Below are 21705 nucleotides of genomic sequence, written 5' to 3'. Positions count from 1 at the left end.
ATCTATCTATCTATCTATCTATCTATCTATCTATCTATCTATCTATCTATCTATCTATCTATCTATCTATCTATCTATCTATCTATCTACCTACCTACCCATCTATCCATCCATCCATTCATCCACCCACCCACCCACCCACCCACCCATCCATCCATCCATCCATCCATCCATCCATCCATCCATCCATCCATCCATCCATCCATCCATCCATCCATCTATCTATCTATCTATCTATCTATCTATCTATCTATCTATCTATCTATCTATCTATCTATCTATCTATCTATCTATCTATCTATCTATCTATCTATCTATCTATCTATCTACCCATCTATCCATCCATCCATCCATCCATCCATCCATATGTGTATAATCACATTATCCATTATCCAGCACACAGTATAAATAATTATCCATACAGCACACAGTATAAATACTACAGGACTAGTGGTATGCTAGTAGGCTATTCCAAACACAGCCCCTCTGTGTGTGTGCATTTATGCATGTTTAAGTGGAGAAGGGAAGACAATCTTTTTGTCTGAACTTTCACACAGCGCTGTGGCCTGTCAATACAGGGGCAGCTGGTGTGTGTGATGAAAAATTCAGTGTGGGTCATCTGGGAGACAGGAACTCACGCACACACTCTCACACACACACACACCTGGCAGACAGCAGTGGGTCGTGGATTCTGTGTCTGTGTGTGAAAAGAGCTCTGAAAATTTAATGAGGAGCATCAATTAATGACCTGCTATGTGTGACCCCATTTCCTTCCCCATGCATTTTTGGGATTTTCTCTTTTCTGCTGGATCCCCAGGAGTCCGTCACTTTGACTCTGTGTTTTGTACCTAGATTTGTCGAGGTCTATAAAACATGGGTCTACAAGCAGTGGCGCCGCTAGCTTTTTCTGGGCCTCCTGTTTGTGACGACCCAGACTAAATCAAACACAAGATTAACTCTGGTGTGGAAGAATTCATTTGATGAACCTGAATTTAAAAAGCTCTACTTCACAAAACTTCCTTAAAAAACCTGTGCAAAGCAGGAAAACGGTTCGTTCTGTTTGAGTTCTACTGGTCTGGCTGATTGTCAGAGCATCTCTACTACAGCGAATCAAAAGACATCTTGCCTCCGGATCCACCATTGAGCTGTCAGATTGGGCCGGGCCACCATGACATCATAAAGTCAAGGCACTCTGGGAATCCGACTGGCGCACGATTAAAAGTTTCTACCTTTTTTTTTTCCTCATGACAAAAATGGCCGTGTCTTCTCAGGCGTGTGTATGCGGCTGAGTCGGACAACCTGGGAAGGGGAAGGCGGGACGTCCTGTCTCTGGGGTCCTTTGGAATCCTGGCATTCGTAGTCCACCCGAATTGACGGGCCTCTTCCTTTCATCTCCTGTTCCCTGCGCCTCTGTTCCTGTCGCAGGAGCTCCTGGGCCTCCAGAAGTACTCGGGCGTTGTATCCGCTGCCCACAGAGGAACTGGAAGATCCTGGAGCAGCAGAGAAGCCATTCCTGCAGCCGTGACGGGGAACGGTGCGCGGGACAGAACGAGGGCCCTGGTAGCTGGAGTATCGACCGCTGTCTTTAGCTGCCTGGAAAGCGTCCACAGATGGACCCGTCCTCTCCCACTCGCTCTCTGACGCTGGGGTGGGGGTCTTACGAGGGTGGCTACACACAGGGGGAAAATGCTGTGTTAAAATGGCTTTATGTAAGATTGTATTTTTAGAAAAATCCTAACAGTTACTAAGCAGTTTAATGTGTAAAGCACTTACACTCAAAAAGTATTTTTGCTGTTTCTTCAAACTTCTCGTTTAAAATGAGCCGAATCAACACAATACTTGTGTTAATTGTGACAACTTAATTGTTTTATGTTCAGTCCTCTTAAATTTGTAAAAACAATCAAGTTAACTTAATCTGTGTTGGAACAACATGAAGGAACTATGTGGAACCCAGCCTTTATTTACAGTGTGGGATGTTTTAGCTGGTAAGATTATAAGGATGTGGTTTACATGTACTCCTAACAGCCTATTTTATAGCACATGAGATATGCTTACGATGTTCAGGATATTGTTAAAGCAGCAATTCTGTACTGAAATATCAATGCATCCATGGAAAGAAAATGGATTATTGTAAAGGCTGCACTCTAAAGTTATTTATTTAACCCAATGGTTGAGTAAAACGTATTTGGTGCTTTGTTGGCTTATTTTTAACCTTTTAATAGGTTATTTATTAATAACTCAATCAGTTGAGTTAAATATTCGGTGCTTTGTTGGGATATTTTTTAACTTTATTTGGTTATTTATTTAATAACTCAACAAGTTGGGTTAAAAATTTGAATTTCAATGGTCAGCTGATTTAACTGACACAAAACAGCTGTATTAATGTGTGCATAATGTTGTTTTTGCTTGATAAAGTTTTTTTAAGCTTTAACGTAATAATATTGTCGTTATTTTTTTTAATCAAATTACCTCTCCATGTTGTGGTTTTTATATTCGTTTCACCATACAAGACCATCTTTTAGAAGTGTTTGGATGTGGTTAAAAAGTATTGTAAATTGTGGACACAGTGGAGCCTGCTGCAGCTGCTGGACAGTTTCTACAGCACACAGAGCTCCATATTCTGCTCAATCAACACATGATTTTCTGCTTGAAAAGTTTATAACTGTCTGTACTTTGTTCTGTTTCTTCATTGTTTGCGATTATTGATTTTTTTTTAACAAAAGTGTCTGGAACTAAAATGAAAATAAATCATTTTCTGTATTTTTGAAAACTGTATGTTATTTATTTACCCAGCAATAATTAATAATAAAATAAAATTAATAATAATACTAGTAATAGTCGCAACAGTAATACCAGAATGAAAAAAAAAAAAACATTTAATCAAAATAACCCAATGCATTGGGTTAAATTTAATTGACCCAATGCATTGGGTTAAAATAACCCATAGTTGGGAAGGTGCTATAATAACCTATAGTTAGGTTATATGTTGGGGTATTTTTTATTTTTAGGGTGTGACATCCTATTTAAGCAGCTCTTTTTTCAAAATAGTTTAGACAATGTAAACAGTCCTCCTTTTCGAAACTACAAACACCAAACTCGGCTCAGACCTTCAAAACCCTCCTTTTCAAGATCTTCTTAGTTTATGTAATACAGACTATCAAAATCTACCAAAAATTCCATGAACTTTAATTGAAAGTGTTACAACTTCCAAGCACTAAATCCTACAGAGCATTTAATCTACATCCAAAAAAAAAAAAAAAACAACACAAACCACTAAATTAACATCATTTTATTAACAGTAAATGAGTTGGAAAAGGGAGAGTGAAAGCGTAAATGAATAATAAGAGATCAGTATATTTAAAATGAGAATATCGTGAACCTCATAACTTCATTGTTTCCTTTGCGTCACGTAAAACCCGGCATTTTGAGACTACAATAATGATAATTTCCTCCCTTATTCTTAAGTGCATTAAAGTGTATAGTTTATATATATTATGGTTCCAAAAACAACACAATACACCTCTGTCACCACTCTGGAGCAGAGTAGGCTACTCTGCCTGGTGGTTTATAGAAAACCTACTCACTCCATGTAATAATAAACCTCCCCAACGATGTTTATATTTATTTATATTTTAGCTATTTATTTATTTGTGTTTAAAAACAATGACAAGCTTGAAATTTCGCACATTTAGAATACATGATGCTGTGTTTCTGTGTTCCTGTTGGCGAGAGAAATGAGAGCTGAGCTCATTAATATTAACGATCATTCCAAATATGGTCAATATGGAGATTGATTTCTGATTCTAGGGGTATGTTCTGCAGTAATAAATGAGCATATGAAAAAATCATTTCTGAAGAAATATGCCTATTTAATCAATGTAATATACAGTTGAAGGCAGAATTATTAGCCCCCGTTTATTATTTTCCCCAATTTCTGTTTAAAGGAGAGAATATTTCTTCAACACATTTCTAATCATAATAGTTTTATTAACTCATTTCTAATAACTGATTTATTTTATATTTGCCATGATGTCAGTAAATAATATTAGACTAGATATTTTTCAAGACACTTCTATACAGCTTAAAGTGACATTTAAAGGCTTAACTAATTTAATTAGGTTAACTAGGCAGGTTAGGGTAATTAGGCAAGTTATTGTATAACGATGGTTTGTTCTTTAGAATATTGAAAACAAATATAGCTTATTGGGGCAAAAAATTGACCTTAAAATGGGTTTTAAAAGATAAAAAACTGATTTTATTCTAGTGGAAATAAAACAAATAAGACTTTCTCTAGAAGAATAAATATTATCGGACAAACTGTGAAAATTTCCTTGCTCTGTTAAACATCGTTTGGGAAACATTTAAAAAAGAAAGAAAAAAAAATCAAAAGGGGGCTAAAAATTCAGATTTTAACTGTATGTCACCTTTAACTGTAGTGAACTGATAACCTGTAATAAATACTGTAGTATATTTTCGATTTACTACAGTAAGCTGTGGTGTATTGAAGTATACTACTAAAACAACAATAAAACTACCACAGCAGATTAAATCAAGCTTCGTTATAGTCAAAATAGTATTTACTTTAAATTGCTATCCATATTCAGTCTCTTATGTTATGTGTGCAGTGCACAAGTGTAAGTGTAAGCAAAAAAATAGTTGACAGCAGTTCACTTAACGGCCATCAGCGTTGCTAATATGACAGAAATTTCTGAATTTTGCATACAGCCATTAATATTTAGCTCTCTGTGAAGCTGAAAGTACAGCAGTTACATATCAAAGAACTTGTGTGTTTATATAAAATCGAGCAGATAGTAATTACAAGTTGAACACACATAAATCCACTGTTTTCAGGCAGCATTGAACTATAATCGTTATGCCTTCGCTGTCTGTTTTGATCAGTTTTATGCATCCCTGCCGAACACAAGTACTCATTTTCTTTAAACGGCATGGGGCTGTTTGAGCTTTTCACCCTATAAATAACAACAAGAAGACCAATAAACTAGATTAGTCACAAACGCATACCGTGGTAGTGAGCTGTACTGTCTCTGTGCGTGTGTGAAAGCATCTCTGGCTTCTTGCCTCTGCAATTGGACCTCCACAGACACCGAATGACGGCCAGATGAAGACTGAGAGCTGCAGTTGGACTGTAACACAAACAGGAGTCATTACCGTGCCAATTTAACACAAGCAGGTAAAAGTAACAACGCATTATGAAAAGATCGTTATGGATGTATGGACAAACAAAACACTCAAGCCAAGCACTTACCAGGTCTCAGAGTTGTTTTTTTGCGTTGAGGTCTGTGACATTTGTGCAGAAATGTGTGTTTGAATGTGACATTATTACCAGTGCTCTGACCTTTAGCGCATTACTGCCGTTAATGAAACCATTAGAGTAGATTATGACCCATAAAATATTCATGGAGTTAGTTATTGCTCTTCATAACAAAATTACAGCTTCATTACGGCCCTCGATAATTATTAGAAAATTGTTATCCATTATTTATATGACCACATCATTAAAACATTTATTTTGCAATTATTTTAGGATCTATTTCTCTAGTTTCTACTTGACATTAATTCCAAGAAGCAAACTGCAAACGTAAATAAAAAGTGACGGGCTATATTTTACAGATTTAAAAAAGAAAATCAGTTTAGATGTAAATAACATTAAATTAAAAATTATATGGTTAATAAAAATAAACGCTCATTTTCCATGATGCTAGATTAATTTTGTTATGTTGTAGTGCCATTGTAGTTGTTATTAATTCATTTTTATATTTTAAACACTACTTGACAAAATTCTTGTCGCCTATCCAAGATTAACAACAGCAAATAATAACTTGACTTCTAGTTGATCATTTGGTATCCTTAGTGGCTTATATGAAAGGTAAAGGCCTCTAGATTATGTTTATTTTACCAAAATGAAATATCATGCCTTTATTTTTAAATATTTATTTGGCCAGTAAGCTTGGAGGACTGCATCCATACATCTCTGCAATGACTCAAATAACATATAAATAAAGACATCTGGAATGGCAAAAAAAGCGTTCTTGTAGGACTCCCAGAGGTTATCAAATATCTTTGGACTCATCTTCAATACCTCCTCCTTCATCTTACCCCAGACATGCTCAATAATGTTCATGTTTAGTGACTGGGATGGCCAATCCTGGAGCACCTTGACCTTTGCTTTCAGAAACTTGTAACCCCAAACCATGATTTTTCCTTCACCAAACTTGGCTGATATCTGAGAATCTTGGGTTCATGCGAGTTGCAATAGGTCTTCGGCAGTATTTGTGATGATTGGGATGCAGTTCAATCGTAAAGTTCTGCCTTCTGCCACTTTTCCAAATGATCAACTAGAAGTCAAGTTGTTATTGGTTATATAAATATATATATATATATATTTTTTTTTACAATAGTTTAACTGATACCATTAGTCAGTTAAAAATGCACCCTTTCGGTTAACAGTGAATCAATTATGAGCATCCCTATTTCACACATAAACAATGTTTTAACTAAAAAAATGTTTAAAAAAAATAAAATACCTGTAATTATATGATTTTCAAAAACGCTCACTATAAAATCTGATTTTTAAAAATTCAAATTTTCACACACTTAAATCACCTCTGTCGGAAAAATAAATAGCCTAAATGCACAAAAAAAGTTCCTTTTTTAAATTAAAAATAATGATGTGCAAACATACCCTTGCTTATTTTAATTGTAAGTGAAACTAAATGATAATAAGTGATTAAACCCGTGATCTTGCTAGAGATGCTAGAGACTCAATGCTAGAGACTCATCTACATAACATTATGACACAACGGTGAGGCTGGAATGAAAAGACACATCAAAATGTTAGATGAATGTTAGATCAATGTTAGCTAGATGTTAGTTGAACGCTAGATGAACATTATGTGAATATTAGTCCATTTATGGTAAAGGGGATTTGTAGTGATCACATAATGAAGCACTTCTGCAATGTAATTCATTAAGAAACACACGCACACAAAACACACACACACACACACACACTCGGCACAGAACATAAGGGTGTAATTATAAACAATAAAAGACTCATTAAACACCACCTCTCTCTCGCACACACTGACGGCTTTGTTCTGTACTCAGAACAGTGTAACTACGCTAAATTGCTCATGACCCATAAGAATCCATTTCTTTTATGGCAACATTTACATTGAGTTCCCCTGCTCTCGTCATGCTCTGTCTGACAGATGAACGCCGTCGCAGGCACGCTCAATCAAGAGCCGATCCACACCGCGAATTCCATTAACTCTAATGAAGGAGAACAGCATGCTGGGATTGATTGACACAGCTTGCCGGCCATGTTGCTGTGGAGACCGAGGTGTTGAAGGATGAAGGATGCGTGGAGCCGGGTCATTTAGCCCAGTTCATTAACACGAGCGCACACTTCACTGACTAAAACAACATCAGTGTCACACAAACCTACCATTTGTTTGCTAAACAGATTACGGCATTAGAGGTCTGACGCAAACTCCGTAACTGTATTAGATTTATAACAGCCGACGATGATAACGTTGGCACCAAGTGTAAACCTCCTGCTCTCTCTCGTGTAGAGAAAACGGAAGTAGCTGAAACTGTAATTCATCGACTCGCCTCTGGGGGGCTGGCTTCAAGAAATGCAGATGTACACTGACTGCAATGCAAAATTGGCCAATTTTACAGCTGATGAAAACATGTTTACAGCCTGGTACAAAAGATGGTTTTGGTGTATATAGCTAAAATTACTCTTCAAGACAACTGTGAGGGGGTTGAAATTTTTTATAATTTATCTGTTTCATTTTTAATAAGTATTATTAAGTGTGCATAATGAATGCATACCTGTCAACACTGCAGGGCTCGAAATTGCAGCCATTTTGGTCGCATATGCGCCTGAAATTTAATCTATGCGACCTCATAATATATTTGGGAGCATTTGTGCGACTGCATATAATGGTTGTAGTGTAAACTGTTTCGATTTTTTCTAAAGACGTACTGAATCGGTATACCTTGCCGCTTTATTGGTTAAAATTAGCTCTCAATCACTAAAGGCTTTCCACTGTCAGATGAAAGAGAGCTTTTCTGACCGCGGGAAATGCAAACGGCTGAAGAGTGAAAAGTACACAGGTTTGCAAACCCCATCTAGTTACAAATAATGGCGCCGATGACAGCGATCATGTGGTGAATGTTGATGCGGCAGCCGAGATCAATAAAGCTGTTTCAGAGAAGGTGCCTGAATCTCAATGTGTTGAATTCAGGGCGAAAGTCCGTTAAATGTAAAATCTAACAATGTACATCATCCCGCCAAAAAGCTTGCCTTTACTAAGTTGAACTGAAACTGCGGCTAAGAACAAAGAACGTTATTGCGCAGGTGGTCATCGCGAGAATCCTGCTCTGCCTACTTAAATATATTAGGTCGGCTGACTCGCCTTCTTTTCCACAAACAGAAAAATCGAAATCAGCACATAACAAGACTGAGCATTTAAAATGACACAAACCGAAACCCAAACCGTTAAAGAGTGGCCGAAGTGAAACTTTTCTTACTTTCTCTTGTCCGTTCCTTCTTGAGATGTTATTTTTCTATTTAGTTACTGATGACTGCTTTGCAGCTTCCAGAATTGAATGGAATGATTTATTATAATCTTTCATTTATTTTGTAGCAGAAATATTATTTATTATATTGACATGTATGTAAAAACAATAGTGCAAAGTAAATATTTCTCACTTCAATGTTTCATTTTTGTTTGATGCAAACCATAAATTTATTTTTTATAAAGTAACAGTAGGACTTTTAATAGCAGATAACTCGCATTCAAGCACATTCAAGGCAGCATGATGATGAGAAAAAATGTAATTCATTGTTAGTATTACTGTCATCATCATCATTAATATTTAATAATTAATAGACATTCATTTTGGAATTATTGAGCAAATATCAATAAGTCATCACAGCATTAGTTAGATGGTTGTTTATGGTTTTTGTTAGACTTGATTGATGTTGTTTTCAAACAAATTAAATGCCTTAATATACAAGTTGCAGCGGTGCTCATTCAGTATTGGTAAGGGCTCCTAAATGTTTTCTGGTGCTCCAAAATATTTGAAGTTGGGAGCACCGGAACTACCAAGTAAAAAAGTTAATCTCAAGCTCTGCACTGAGATGAAAAATAAGGGATATGCCCACCATAATAAGAGATAATAAGGGATTTGCCCATAATAAAGGTAGTAATATGTTTTATTACTATTATTTACAAAAGAAAAAAATATGACCGTCTTGAAGATTGCATAGGGGAGCGACGACACCTGTAGGGAAAAGGAAAGGGAATCCTGCCGTTTTTATTTATATTTTAGTGTTTTCATGCCTAAATAAAAAGAAAGCACAGAGCAGATACACATTTAAGAGCAAGGGGCGGCCCCTGGTGGTTTAGCGGAATGGTTTACGTATATTGGCTCTTTAATGTTTATTACCACCCTTCAAAGAAAGACTGAAAATAAGGAAGAAAAACTGTAAAATACCTTTACGGGATGATGGCGGGATAGATCTGTAAAATACGGGAGAATCCCGGGAAAAATGGGAGGGTATGAATTATGGCCACTTAAGTGACGGCTAGGTCTCGCTGGTCGCTGTCTTGTTACCACAGATAATTCCGGTTGATTAGCAGCTGAACTTGGCATATACATACCATTTTTGTTTCGTTTAATGTTTCTTTACACAGTCAGTTGCCTTTTAGGGTAATTTCCTACAATTGTCATATAATATGGCATGCTGTGTGCACTTAATTGTGCTCACAAACCATCAATTGGCCTCCATTTCCCAGGTGAGTAAAATTATCAATAAATAAAAAATCTATAAAAATTATGGTAAAATTTCAGTCCCACACAGAGCTCTTATAGCTTCATTTGTGCGCTTCAGAAACCTATGGGTGACTTCACGGATACTACATCCATATTTTACAGTCTATGGTTGGCACACAAACTCAAAATGGTTAGCAGAAAAAATAAGTACATTTTTCAGTTTGCTCTCACCTGTCGTGTGGGAGAAGAAAAATTCCAAGGTGAAATGATGGACGTGATAGAATTGAAATGGATTGGATTCAGATGAAAAAACAAAATGAAGTCATTAAAGCAAACCACCCATTTTTATTTAGTCGCCTTTTGCTTTACAAAAAAGATTTTAGGCTTGGTAAAAAAATGGGGTTTCGATTTTTGATGGGGGTTTAGGAGAAAATTTAAGGGGATGTTATTTAGCACAGTTACATAATCACTACAATTATAAAGTGAATATCTCTATACATTAAAGGTGATTGAAAAAAGAGGATGAAAAGTTTAAAAAGACACATTTACATAAAGGAAAATACACATAATACCGTGTGTAACAGTTCATTGATGCTCTCTCTCTCTTTCTGGAAAGATTATTACAAATGAATATTGTTAAAAATATTCAAGAGAAGACTTTCTGAAATAAAGGATAAGCCCATTTACACAGAAGATGATCTTCAAGTCCAACTCATTCTTTATAGACACCTCCCCACCCCCCTTAAAAAAACACACGTCTGCCATCATTTACTCATTCATTGTAGAGACTTGCACTTTATTTCTTCCCTGAAATGCAAAAGATGATATTTAGGAATGATATGTTACTCATCGAAGAAATAAACCTGCACAGGTTTAGAAGGATGAGAGTAAATCATGACAGAACTTTTCCTTTTAGGTAAACCACCCATTTATTTTGATCTTCTCAATCATTTTATAGCAGTGTTTCTCAACCATGTTCCTGGAGGACCACCAGCTCTGCACATTTCCAATGTCTCCCTTAACCAAACACACCTGATTCAGATCATCAGCTCATTAGCAGAGGCTGAAAGACCTGTAATGGGTGTGACAAACAAAGGAGACATCCAAAACACGCAGTGCTGGTGGTCCTCCAGGAACGTGGTTGAAAAACAATTCTATAGGCATAAGAGGTTTTAATTCCCCCAATTCCAATCGTCATATTAAGTTCACACTTGATCCAGATATGAATAATCTAGATTTAAATTCAACGTCATAAATACTACACAATTTCAGTCTAAAAACATTGCTTTTGACTCAAACGCACATACTCCCCTTCCTGCTTCTGTCTCTCTCTCTCTTTCTTTTTCTCTCTCTCTCTCTCTCTCTCTCTCTCTCTCTCTCTCTCACACACACACACACAACAATTCAGCCAATCACAGTTCTTGCCTTAATCATGATCTGCCGAAGTCACGGTGATATGGTCGAACAGATGAATGGTGGGGTGAACAGTCCAGATGGATGAACACATGGTGATGTTAGCATTGTTAGCAGATAATGTCAGTGTCAGAGGTGACATGCTCCTGCATGCAGCAGTCTCAGGTTGTTAGCAGTTAGCATTAGCCCATGCCTGGAGGTCATTTATCAGACTTGTCTTATTCCGTCCTGGGAGCTCCCAGAGATCATGGGCTGTATGTCCAGTGATCATGGGTGCACACACACAGCTCACACACTCACCCAGGGCTGCTCCATGCTGTAGGAGCGATGGCGATCATCGGGTTCAGTCTCCTCCTGTCGGACCTGCTGGAACTCCTGCCGCAAGCGCTGGATTCGGTCGTGGTTACTCGGCGTCAGCCTGGTAAAACAACAGGAAAAAAGGCACAGGATTACAGATGCACAATATAGTGTTTCTGCATCGACACTGAGATTTATATGAAGAAGACTAGGCATGGGTTGATAACCGGTTTTAAGGTTTACCATGGTTTGGAAAAGTCAAGGTTTTAAAAGTGCTATAATTTTCCATTCCAATTCCTAAGGTATGCATTATATTAGAATAATTAGCCCCTCTTAGATTTTTTTTCCTTTTTTAAATATTCTCCAAATGATGTCGAACAGAGCAAGGAATTTTTTACAGTATGTCTGATAATATTTTTTCTTCTGGAGAAAGTCTGATTTGTTTAGTTTTGGCAAGAATAAAAGCAGTTTTTAATTTTTTTAAAATCATTTTAAGGTCAAACTTATTAGCCCCTTTTAGCTATATTTTTTTCAATAGTCAGAACAGAACAAACCATTGTTATACAATAACTTGCCTAATTATCCTAACCTGCCAAGTTTACCTAATTAACCTAGTTAAGCCTTTAAATGTCACTTTAAGCTGTATAGAAGTGTCTTGAAAAACATCTAGTCAAATATAATGTACTGTCATCATGACAAAGATAAAATAAATTATTTATTAGAAATGAGTTATTAAAACTAATGTTTAGAAATGTGTTTAAAAAATCTCTCAGTTAAACAGAAAAAAAATAAACAGGGGGACTAATAACTCTGACTTCAACTGTATGTTTTTTTTTTTTTTTACATTTTATTTTATCAAGTTTTGTAGGGTAACAGCATCTCCAGCCAAAAAAGACCCTATACATCAAAAGCTACTGGTCAGGCCATGATTCAGGAAACATCTGAAAAACAAACTGCTTATAAACCAACATCCTAGCCTACTATAGATCTGAACAGTGCGGTAGCTTACTTCATACTTTATATAAAATTAATAAGAAAGAAAGAAAAAAAGAAAGACAGAAAGAAAGAAAGAAAAAAAGAAGGAAAGAAAAAAGAAAGAAAGAAGGAAAAGAAGGAACAGAAGAAAGGAAAGAAAAAGATGGAAAGAAAGAAATGCCTTTTTAAGTTGTAATGAAATCTGTGTTTTTGAAACTAATGAAAATAGTAAATGCTTCTGTTTCAAAATATTTTAAATCTTTCTTAAAATAAAACATATTTTGTTCAATGAGGAAAAAAATGTTTTGTTTTTTTCACCCAGACATTTAAAAAACAGAATCAAGATAAGAAATCATAATACTGTGAAACCGTGGTATTTTATCCAAGGTTAGAATCTTATACAGGCCCAAGAACTGATTTTTCTATTTTATTCTTCAATTTCCTCCCCCCTAAAAATCTTTTGACACGTAAATCTGAATTTCTCACCTGCGTTTTTTCCTAATTGTATCTCAAAACTGAATCTTGCTCAGGAACATGATGCAAATTAATCAATTTGATGAAAACACACACACACACGCACACGCACACACACACACACACACACACACACACACACACACACACACACACACACACACACACACACACACAAAATACTTCAGTCAATCGTTATGCTTTTGTTCCTCTATCATAAAAAAAAAGACAGAAACAGGAAACATTGTGTAAATCTAATAACTACCTTATCAAAAACAGTGCAGGTTTATTCAGAAATGTCAGTGTTTATTTCAGGAAATCAAGAGAATTTTGATATTTTTGGATCATTTTGATACTGCAGTCTCATAACACAAACTTCTACAAACAAATTTATCCTGAACAGAGACTGGCAGTATGTCAAATGTACACACAATAGGTTGTATACAGTAGGCTACAGCAGTGGTTCTCAACCATACGCCACATTCTGCCTTTAATTATGCACTCTGTTTGTCATGAAGTGCTCTGTGCTGTGATAAACTGCATCTGCATTTTGGCTTTCGATTGTAAGATGGTTTTGAATAGTCAAAATACCTCTCAAAATGCGTTCAACAGATGCAAGAAACCTCTCAAAATGCCTTCAACAAAAGTGAAAAAGAAAAGAAAAAAGAAAATCAAACCCGATCTGAATCATTTAGATGAAGTTTAGAGGCAGTGTGGAAATGTGATTGACCCAACATGAGATCCTATTTATTTAGTTTTACCTGCAAAAATTTCTGACTCACTGTGCAATGAACTCATCTGTTATACTCCTCAGAAAACCACAAATCAATGTCATATTATATTTTATTTGTATTTTTTGGTCAACTGAAAATATCTATGCTTATAATAGGACCCCCCTACAAAATCATCCCCCCAAAAAAAGAGCTAATCAAGTCATTAAGTAAAATCATATTCATACTGCAATTTGTAAATATAATAGTAAAACAACATTTCAAAATGTCTTTTTTCATAATATCTTGTAGCTCGACACAGGATGAAACATTAAAAAGTTCAGTCAGGAAATCAGTGGAACTTTGACAGTTTGCTTGTGATCCTGCAGCCACATAACACACATTTTAAAGGTACACACACACACAAACACGCACACGCACACGCACACACACACACACACACACAAACCCACACACCCACACACACACACACACACACACACACACACACACACACACACACACACACACACACACACACACACACACACACACAAAGTGTCATTTTTTTTTCTAATATGGTGCAGCCCTACACAGGATGAGACATCACAACATTACATCATAATCCCTTTGATCCTATTCTCTCTGGAAAGACAGGTGTTGGAAATGTGACCCTTGTCTGAAAGGTCAGCTAGTTACGCTCCACTGGCTTCATGAGAACAAAGGTCAAGGTGTTGCACACGGTGCGCAGATGGTCCAGATACCGAAATGTGCAACAGACAGGGGCTCTGTGTGCTCCCGCGCTCCACAAGATCAGACGAGGAAAATCTGGAGCAGAATTCACTACACATTGACAATACGCAGTTTATGTGACAGTAGAGACGAGCATGTGTGTGTGTGTGTGTGTGTGTGTGTGTGTGTGTGTGTGTGTGTGTGTGAGTGTGTACAAGAGAGACGAAGAACCAGACAGATTTCCTCTTATTAAAATTCCACAATCACATGTTGAGTGTTTACGATATCGAAGACAGCAACTGGGGATTTTTACACATGAGCAGATGTCCAGTTTAAAACACACAGATGCTGCATAAACTTTGTCATAGGAGACGAAGAGTGAAGATGATTTAAATATATATACAGTATACACACACATACACATTCACCGGCCACTTTATTAGGTACACCCTACTAGTACCAGGTTGGACCCTGAGTGCTTTCAGAACTGCCTTAATTGTTTGGAGAATAGATTCAACAAGGTACTGGAAATATTCTCTTAGAGATTTTCATCCATATTGACATAATAGCATCACATAGTTGCTGCAGTTCTGTTGGCTGCACATCCATGATGTGAATCTCCTGTTTCACCACATCCCAAATGTGATCTATTGAATTAAGTTCTGGTTACTGTGGAGGCCATTTGAGTACAGTGAACTAATTGTCACTAGATTTTTTTCTCTTTTTCAGACAATTCTCTGTAAATCCTAGAGATGGATGTGCGTGACAATCCCAGTAGTGCTCAGACCAGCCTGTCTGACACTAACAAACATACCATGTTTAAAAGTCACTTAAATCACCTTTCTTCCCGATTCTGATGCTCGGTTTGAACTGCAGCTGATCGTCTTGACCATGTCTACATGCCTAGATGCATTGAGTTGCTGTCATGTGATTGGCTGACTAGAAATTTGCGTTAATGAGCAGTTAGACAAGTGTACCTAATAAAGTGGCCGGTGAGTTAGAATAGAATAGAACACCATTTTTCTCAAAAAACAAAAAAATAAATAAATAAAAAAAAACAAATTACACTGCTGTTGACTTGAAATCTTCACTAAATGTTAGTTACAACCAAATAAATTCATATATGCAAAGAAAACTAATCAGTTTACAAGTTAAGTTATGTGTAATACAATAAAATAAAAATGACACAGGAAAAAAGTATTGAACACATGAAGAAAGGGAGGTGTAGAAAGACAGTAAAAGCCCAGACAGCAACTGAAATCTCTCTGCATTTAGAAAGTAAAGCCTTTGTTGCAGTAATCTATATGTTTCCGGTGACTTATATGTTTGACAATTTAACAAATGCAGAGTGTACATTTTTTTTTTTCAGTTACACTTTATTTTAAAGTGATGTAGTTACAGCATAACTACTCATTTAACTACTGAGTAACTAATTATTACATGTACTTACTGTATGGTTGGGATTAGAATGTGGGTTAAATATATGGTTATTTATATGTAATTATGCATAATTCATTGCAATTACAATAGTAAATGCATGGAACGTGTAACTACTTCACCTTCAATTAAAATGTTACCTTTTTTTTTCTTATGTAACCATGTTGAGGATGTATTGTATTGTCATTTTCCAGGATGATGATGTCAAGATTCATTAGGCTTAACTGTGACAGGTTTAAATTTTACTAAAATATTGACCAATAATGAACCTGAACCCCACTAAATGTCTTGATACCAATTTATATACAAAAAAAAAGAAAAAAAATCTGGTCAATCACAAAACACAGATGAAATGCTTCTAAATAAGTGTAAACTTAAATATAAATTTAAAATAACTGTTTCCTACTTTCAAAAAGGTTTAAAATGTCATTTATATTGTGATACTGTGATTGTGCTATATTTTTGCTGTTTTTACTTCAGTGTCTTCAGCGTCGCATGATCTAATATGCTGATGTGTACCTCAGCTATTATTGGTACTCAATTATTAATAATGGTCCTTATTAAAATTCAGAAAACATTTTTGCTGTTTATTACTTTGGTGAAAAAGCAGATTCTCTGATCAATATAAAAGTTCAAAATAACAGCATTTGCTTCAAACGGAAGTGTTTACTGTCACTTTTGATCATATTATCATGTCCTTGCCTGATAAAATATTAATTTACTTACCCAAAACTTTTTAATTGTAGTACTATCATGGTTTCTAGTGACCACTGACTTCCATAGCAATTGTTTTTCTTACTATAAAAGTTACTGGTTACCAGTTTTTGGCTTTATTCAAACAAGCTTCTGTTTTTTTCAAGAGAAGAAAGAAAATGAGGGTTATTATCACTTGATTGTGAGTAAAATGTACTATTTGGGAGAACTGTCCCTTTAAGAAGGTTTTGCCAACTAACATTTTGTCCATTATGTGTGAAGTGCCTAGTTTCATATAAGAGACTATGCTTACGGGATAATGTTTTATGTAGATAAAACTATCAGGGATTATTATGAAGTTTATAGTTATGATTAATTTCTAGAAAGCTAAAATAAAATTTAATTTCTTTGTAATAAATAAATAAATCATAGTGTCTTCAAAATTATCAAGCAGTAAAACTCATTGGTTTCTTGACCACCAACTGGCCCAGTCATTTCCTCATGAATCAGACTACACTCGTCTCCATATATGCTGGTTTTTGCGTTGGTTAACAGTATTTCACAGCATCAGGTCTTTGTATCTCATCACATTTCAGACCACAACAAAAACAAAAATATAATTTCTCACATTTCCACTGGTGACACAGATTCAACAGTGGCTGAACGGCGCCACTGACACATACACATTAAAACGTATATTAGTCAAATATTTATTGCAACACCACAACTGGACTAAACCGCACCACTTAGACCTGATCTAAAACACACGGCAATCAATACAAACTCATCAAAAACACGCAAATACATCAACACCATGGAGCCATTTAATCCAATAAGAGAATCAATGAAGAACTGCTGTAATGTTTCCGGAAAGGCTAAAAGAATAACCTTGCACCATGTAAATGCATTACAATGCCCAGATGAACAAAGAAAGCCTGTGTGTGAGCATGTGTGTGTGCTGACACGGCAGTAACAGTACCTGTGTAAAATTACATTTCCATTGTCAGCCGCATTGACTTAAACACATTTGTTCAGTCCTGTCAAATTTCTTTCTTTTTTTTAACCAGGGCATGTGCGCACATACATACTGTGCGAGACGAACAGGAAGTCCCTCTGACCCCATCAAGAGATTATTTCTTTCACTGCCAACAGCTGGAGCCATTTAAAACAGTGGCATTACCCTCACATCAGACTGAGAGACTCACTGGAATTACACACACACACACATTCCCTCAAAACACTCAGAGTAGCTTATTTAGCACTCAAGTGTGGAAAGGTTTGTGTGACCTGCAGCGTTGAGGAAGTTATTATGCAAACCTATGAGATCAGGAGTTCATCCTCTCACAGACTCATCTGAAATTCAATTTCTCACATTCTCATCTGATGTTCACTCTCTCACAGCCTCATCTGGTATTCACCCTCACAAACCTCATCTTATGTTCACCCTCACAGCCTCATCTAACATTCACCCTCTCACAGCCTCATCTGATGTTCCACATCAAACATTCTCATCTGATGTTCACCCTCCCACAGCCTCATCTGATGTTCACCCTCTCACAGCCTCATCTAATATTCACCCTCTCACTGCCTCATCTGATGTTCCACATCACACATTCTCATCTGATGTTCACTCTCTCACAGCCTCATCTGGTATTCACCCTCACAAACCTCATCTTATGTTCATCTTCTCACAGCCTCATCTGTTTTTCACCCTCTCACAGCCTCATCTGATTTTCACCCTCTCACAGCCTCATCTAATATTCACCCTCTCACTGCCTCATCTGATGTTCCACATCACACATTCTCATCTGATGTTCACTCTCACAGCCTCATCTGATATTCACCCTCACAACCTCATCTTATGTTTACCCTCTCACAGCCTCATCTGATATTCACCCTCACAACCTCATCTTATGTTTACCCTCTCACAGCCTCATCTGATATTCACCCCCACAACCTCATCTTAAGTTTACCCTCTCACAGAATCATCTGATATTCACCCCCACAACCTCATCTTAAGTTTACCCTCTCACAGCCTCATCTGATGTTCACCCTCTTACAGCCTTATCTGATGTTCATCCTCTCACAGCCTCATCTAATATTCACCATCTCACAGCCTCATCTGATATGCATCCTCACAGCCTCATCTGATGTTCATCCTCTCACAGCCTCATCTGATATTCCCCCTTTCACAGCCTCATCTGATATTCATCCTCACAGCCTCATCTGATGTTCACCCTCTCACAGCCTCATCTGATATTCACCCTCTCACAGCCTCATTTGATATTTATCCTCAAAACCTCATCTGATGTTCACCCTCTCACAGCCTCATCTGATGTTCAATATCTAACATTCTCATCTGATGTTCACCCTCTCACAGCCTCATCTGATATTCACCCTCACAACCTCATCTGATGTTAACCCTCTCACTGCTTCATCTGATGTTCAATATCTAACATTCTAATCTGATGTTCACCCTCTCACAGCCTGATCTAATAGTCACTCTCACAGCCTCATTTGAAGTTCACCCTTTCATGGCTGCATCCGCTCTTCATTCCCTCACACCTCATCTGATGTTCACCCTCTCACACCTAATCTGATGTCCACCCTCTCACAGCCTCATCTAATATTTACCCTCTTAGAGCATCATCGGATCTTCAACATCTCACAGCCTCATCTGATATTCATCCTCACAACCTCATCTGATGTTCACCCTCTCACAGCATCATCTGATATTCACCCTCTCACAGCATCATCTGATATTCACCCTCACAACCTCATCTGATGTTAACCCTCTCACAGCCTCATCTGATGTTCAACCTCAAACATTCTCATCTTATGTTCACCCTCTCACAGTCTCATCTAATAGTCACTCTCACAGCCTCATTTGATTTTCACTCTCACAGCCTCATACAATGTTCACTCTTTCACGGCCGCATCCGCTCTTCATTCCCTCACACCTCATCTGATGTCCACCCTCTCACAGCCTCATCTGAGGTTCACTTGGCAATCTGGCATTCATCCCCTTAAAGGCTTATCTAGCAAACATAACACTCAATAGTTCATACAGCAGTTTAAATCTGATTGATCACCATAAATTACAACAGCATGACAAAAAAAAGAACATCCAGCACATTTATAAAACTATGATTTTTCACGTGTGCTTGAGAATATACTTAGTACATAGTAGATTTCCTGTGTGAGACAGCATAGAAGCATTAATAAAATAAATGTGATCTATTTTTAAAACCCACACTTTTCTCCCAAAGTCAAGGGCAAACTACTTTTACACTAGCAAGTCTATTGTGTTCTGAATAAATGCAGTATATGTGTATGATAAATGCTCATAATTAATTAAAACACATTAAAAATAGATACAATTTCAGCTAGAAAAATTACTTTGGGACCATGCGCAAAGGTCAAAATGATTCATGAAGTATTTTAAAAATGCATTAAGTTCTCTTTAATGGGTAGGTTGAAGTTGGTACATAGTCGCCACATTAGCGTCTATAAAAATTGCATTTAGTTATCTAGGATTAATACTAAAATCCGAATTAATAATATAAAGCCTCTTAAAGGAATACTCTAGCAAAGATTATAATTCTGTCCCCCATATGTAACTCTAAACCTATTTGACTTTTTATGAAAATGCTGGCAAAATACTGAATTGACAATAGAAAACACACTGCGGCATTTACAAAAGATCATCTTTTGTGTTCTACAGAGGGAAATCATTGAGGTTTGGAACAACAAAAGGGTGACAGAATTTTCCTTTTTGGTTGGAGTGTCCTTTTAAAGATCATTTCTGTCAACACTGCTCCACTTCCTCCTGGCATTTTTATCTACCAGCTGCGAGCTCAACGCTCCAGAATCAGGTCAAAATAATCAATACACCCCAACCATGGATGAAAATGACAGCACAGTAATAACGTGTCTCTTTTATTACTTTAAATGAGCAGAAAAGAGTTGTAAGAGAGAAGGGTTGAAACCAGATCCATTTACAGGACTTTTCACAGGTAAATACACATGCTTACGAAAGCACATGCTGTTTAAGTGGGCACTTAGTAGTTAATTTACCCCATTATTTTTCTCCAGCTCTCTATAATGGCTGTAGTTTAGTGGTCAAGAAAGTGCGTCACAATCAAGAGTGCACTTCACTGTAAATTCATCATCGATAAAGATTAATGGCCGAACACACTTTACACAACATCTGAGGCCCATCCTCTCACAGCCTCAATGAATGTTCATTCTTTTACAGTTATTCATGGTCTCCAAGCCTCATAATAGATTCATCCATTCAGAGTCATCCTACAGGTACATTGATCCTCTCACAACTTCATCTTAAACTCATTCTCGCAGTCTCATGTCATTCATCCTCTCACAGCCTCAGCCTAAATTCATTCTCGCAGTCTCATGTCATTCGTCCTGTCTCATCCTAAATTCATTCTCGCAGTTTTATGTCATTCATCCTCTCACAGCCTCATCAGACATTCATCCTTTCACATCCTCATCTGACATTCATCCACCCACATCCTCATCTGACATTCATCCTTGCACAGCCTCATCTGACATTCATCCTCTCACAGCCTCATCCGACATTCATCCACCCATATCCTCATCTGACATTCATCCTTTCACAGCCTCATCTGATATTCATCCTCTCACAGCTTCATCTGACATTCATCCTTTCACAAGCTCATCTGACATTCATCCTCTCACAGCCTCATCTACCATTCATCCTCTCACAGCCTCATCCGACATTCATCCTTTCACAACCTCATTTGACATTCATCCTCTCACAGCCTCATCTGACATTCATCCTCTCACATCCTCATCTGACATTCATCCTCTCACATCCTCATCTGACATTCATCCTCTCACATCCTCATCTGACATTCATCCTCTCACAGCCTCATCTGACATTCATCCTCTCACATCCTCATCTGACATTCATCCTCTCACATCCTCATCTGACATTCATCCTCTCACAGTCTCATCTGATATTCATCCTCTCACAGTTTCATCCGACATTCATCCTCTCACAGCCTCATCTGACATTCATCCACCCCCATCCTCATCTGACATTCATCCTCTCATTCTCATCTGATATTCATCCTCTCACAGTTTCATCCGACATTCATCCTCTCACAGCCTCATCCGACAT

The 21705-nt window shown here is 37.1% G+C and overlaps 1 protein-coding gene across 20 annotated transcripts in view; it reads right to left on the bottom strand.

The window, feature by feature from the left end:
• The window catches only part of pard3ab (par-3 family cell polarity regulator alpha, b), a 189776-nt gene that overhangs the window by 4060 nt on the left and 164011 nt on the right, over positions 1 to 21705 (bottom strand). For 2 of the 20 annotated variants that reach the window (XR_015477625.1, XR_015477634.1), the window contains 3 exons: positions 11199 to 11641; positions 10948 to 11159; positions 10136 to 10789 (listed from right to left, as the gene is read on the bottom strand). Coding sequence is in view for 2 of the 20 variants with exons in the window: in XM_087239134.1 (XP_087095260.1) it covers positions 1243 to 1669; positions 5023 to 5144; positions 11524 to 11641 (667 nt within the window). In the remaining 18 variants the exon portion in view is untranslated. 20 annotated transcript variants of the gene reach the window in all.

The sequence above is a fragment of the Danio rerio genome, chromosome 2, assembly GCF_052040795.2.
Source record: "Danio rerio strain M-AB ecotype USA chromosome 2, GRCz13ab, whole genome shotgun sequence".
In the NCBI taxonomy this organism is placed as follows: domain Eukaryota; kingdom Metazoa; phylum Chordata; class Actinopteri; order Cypriniformes; family Danionidae; genus Danio; species Danio rerio.
Note: the sequence above shows the minus strand (reverse complement) of the source record. Positions and strands in the feature narration are given on the sequence as shown.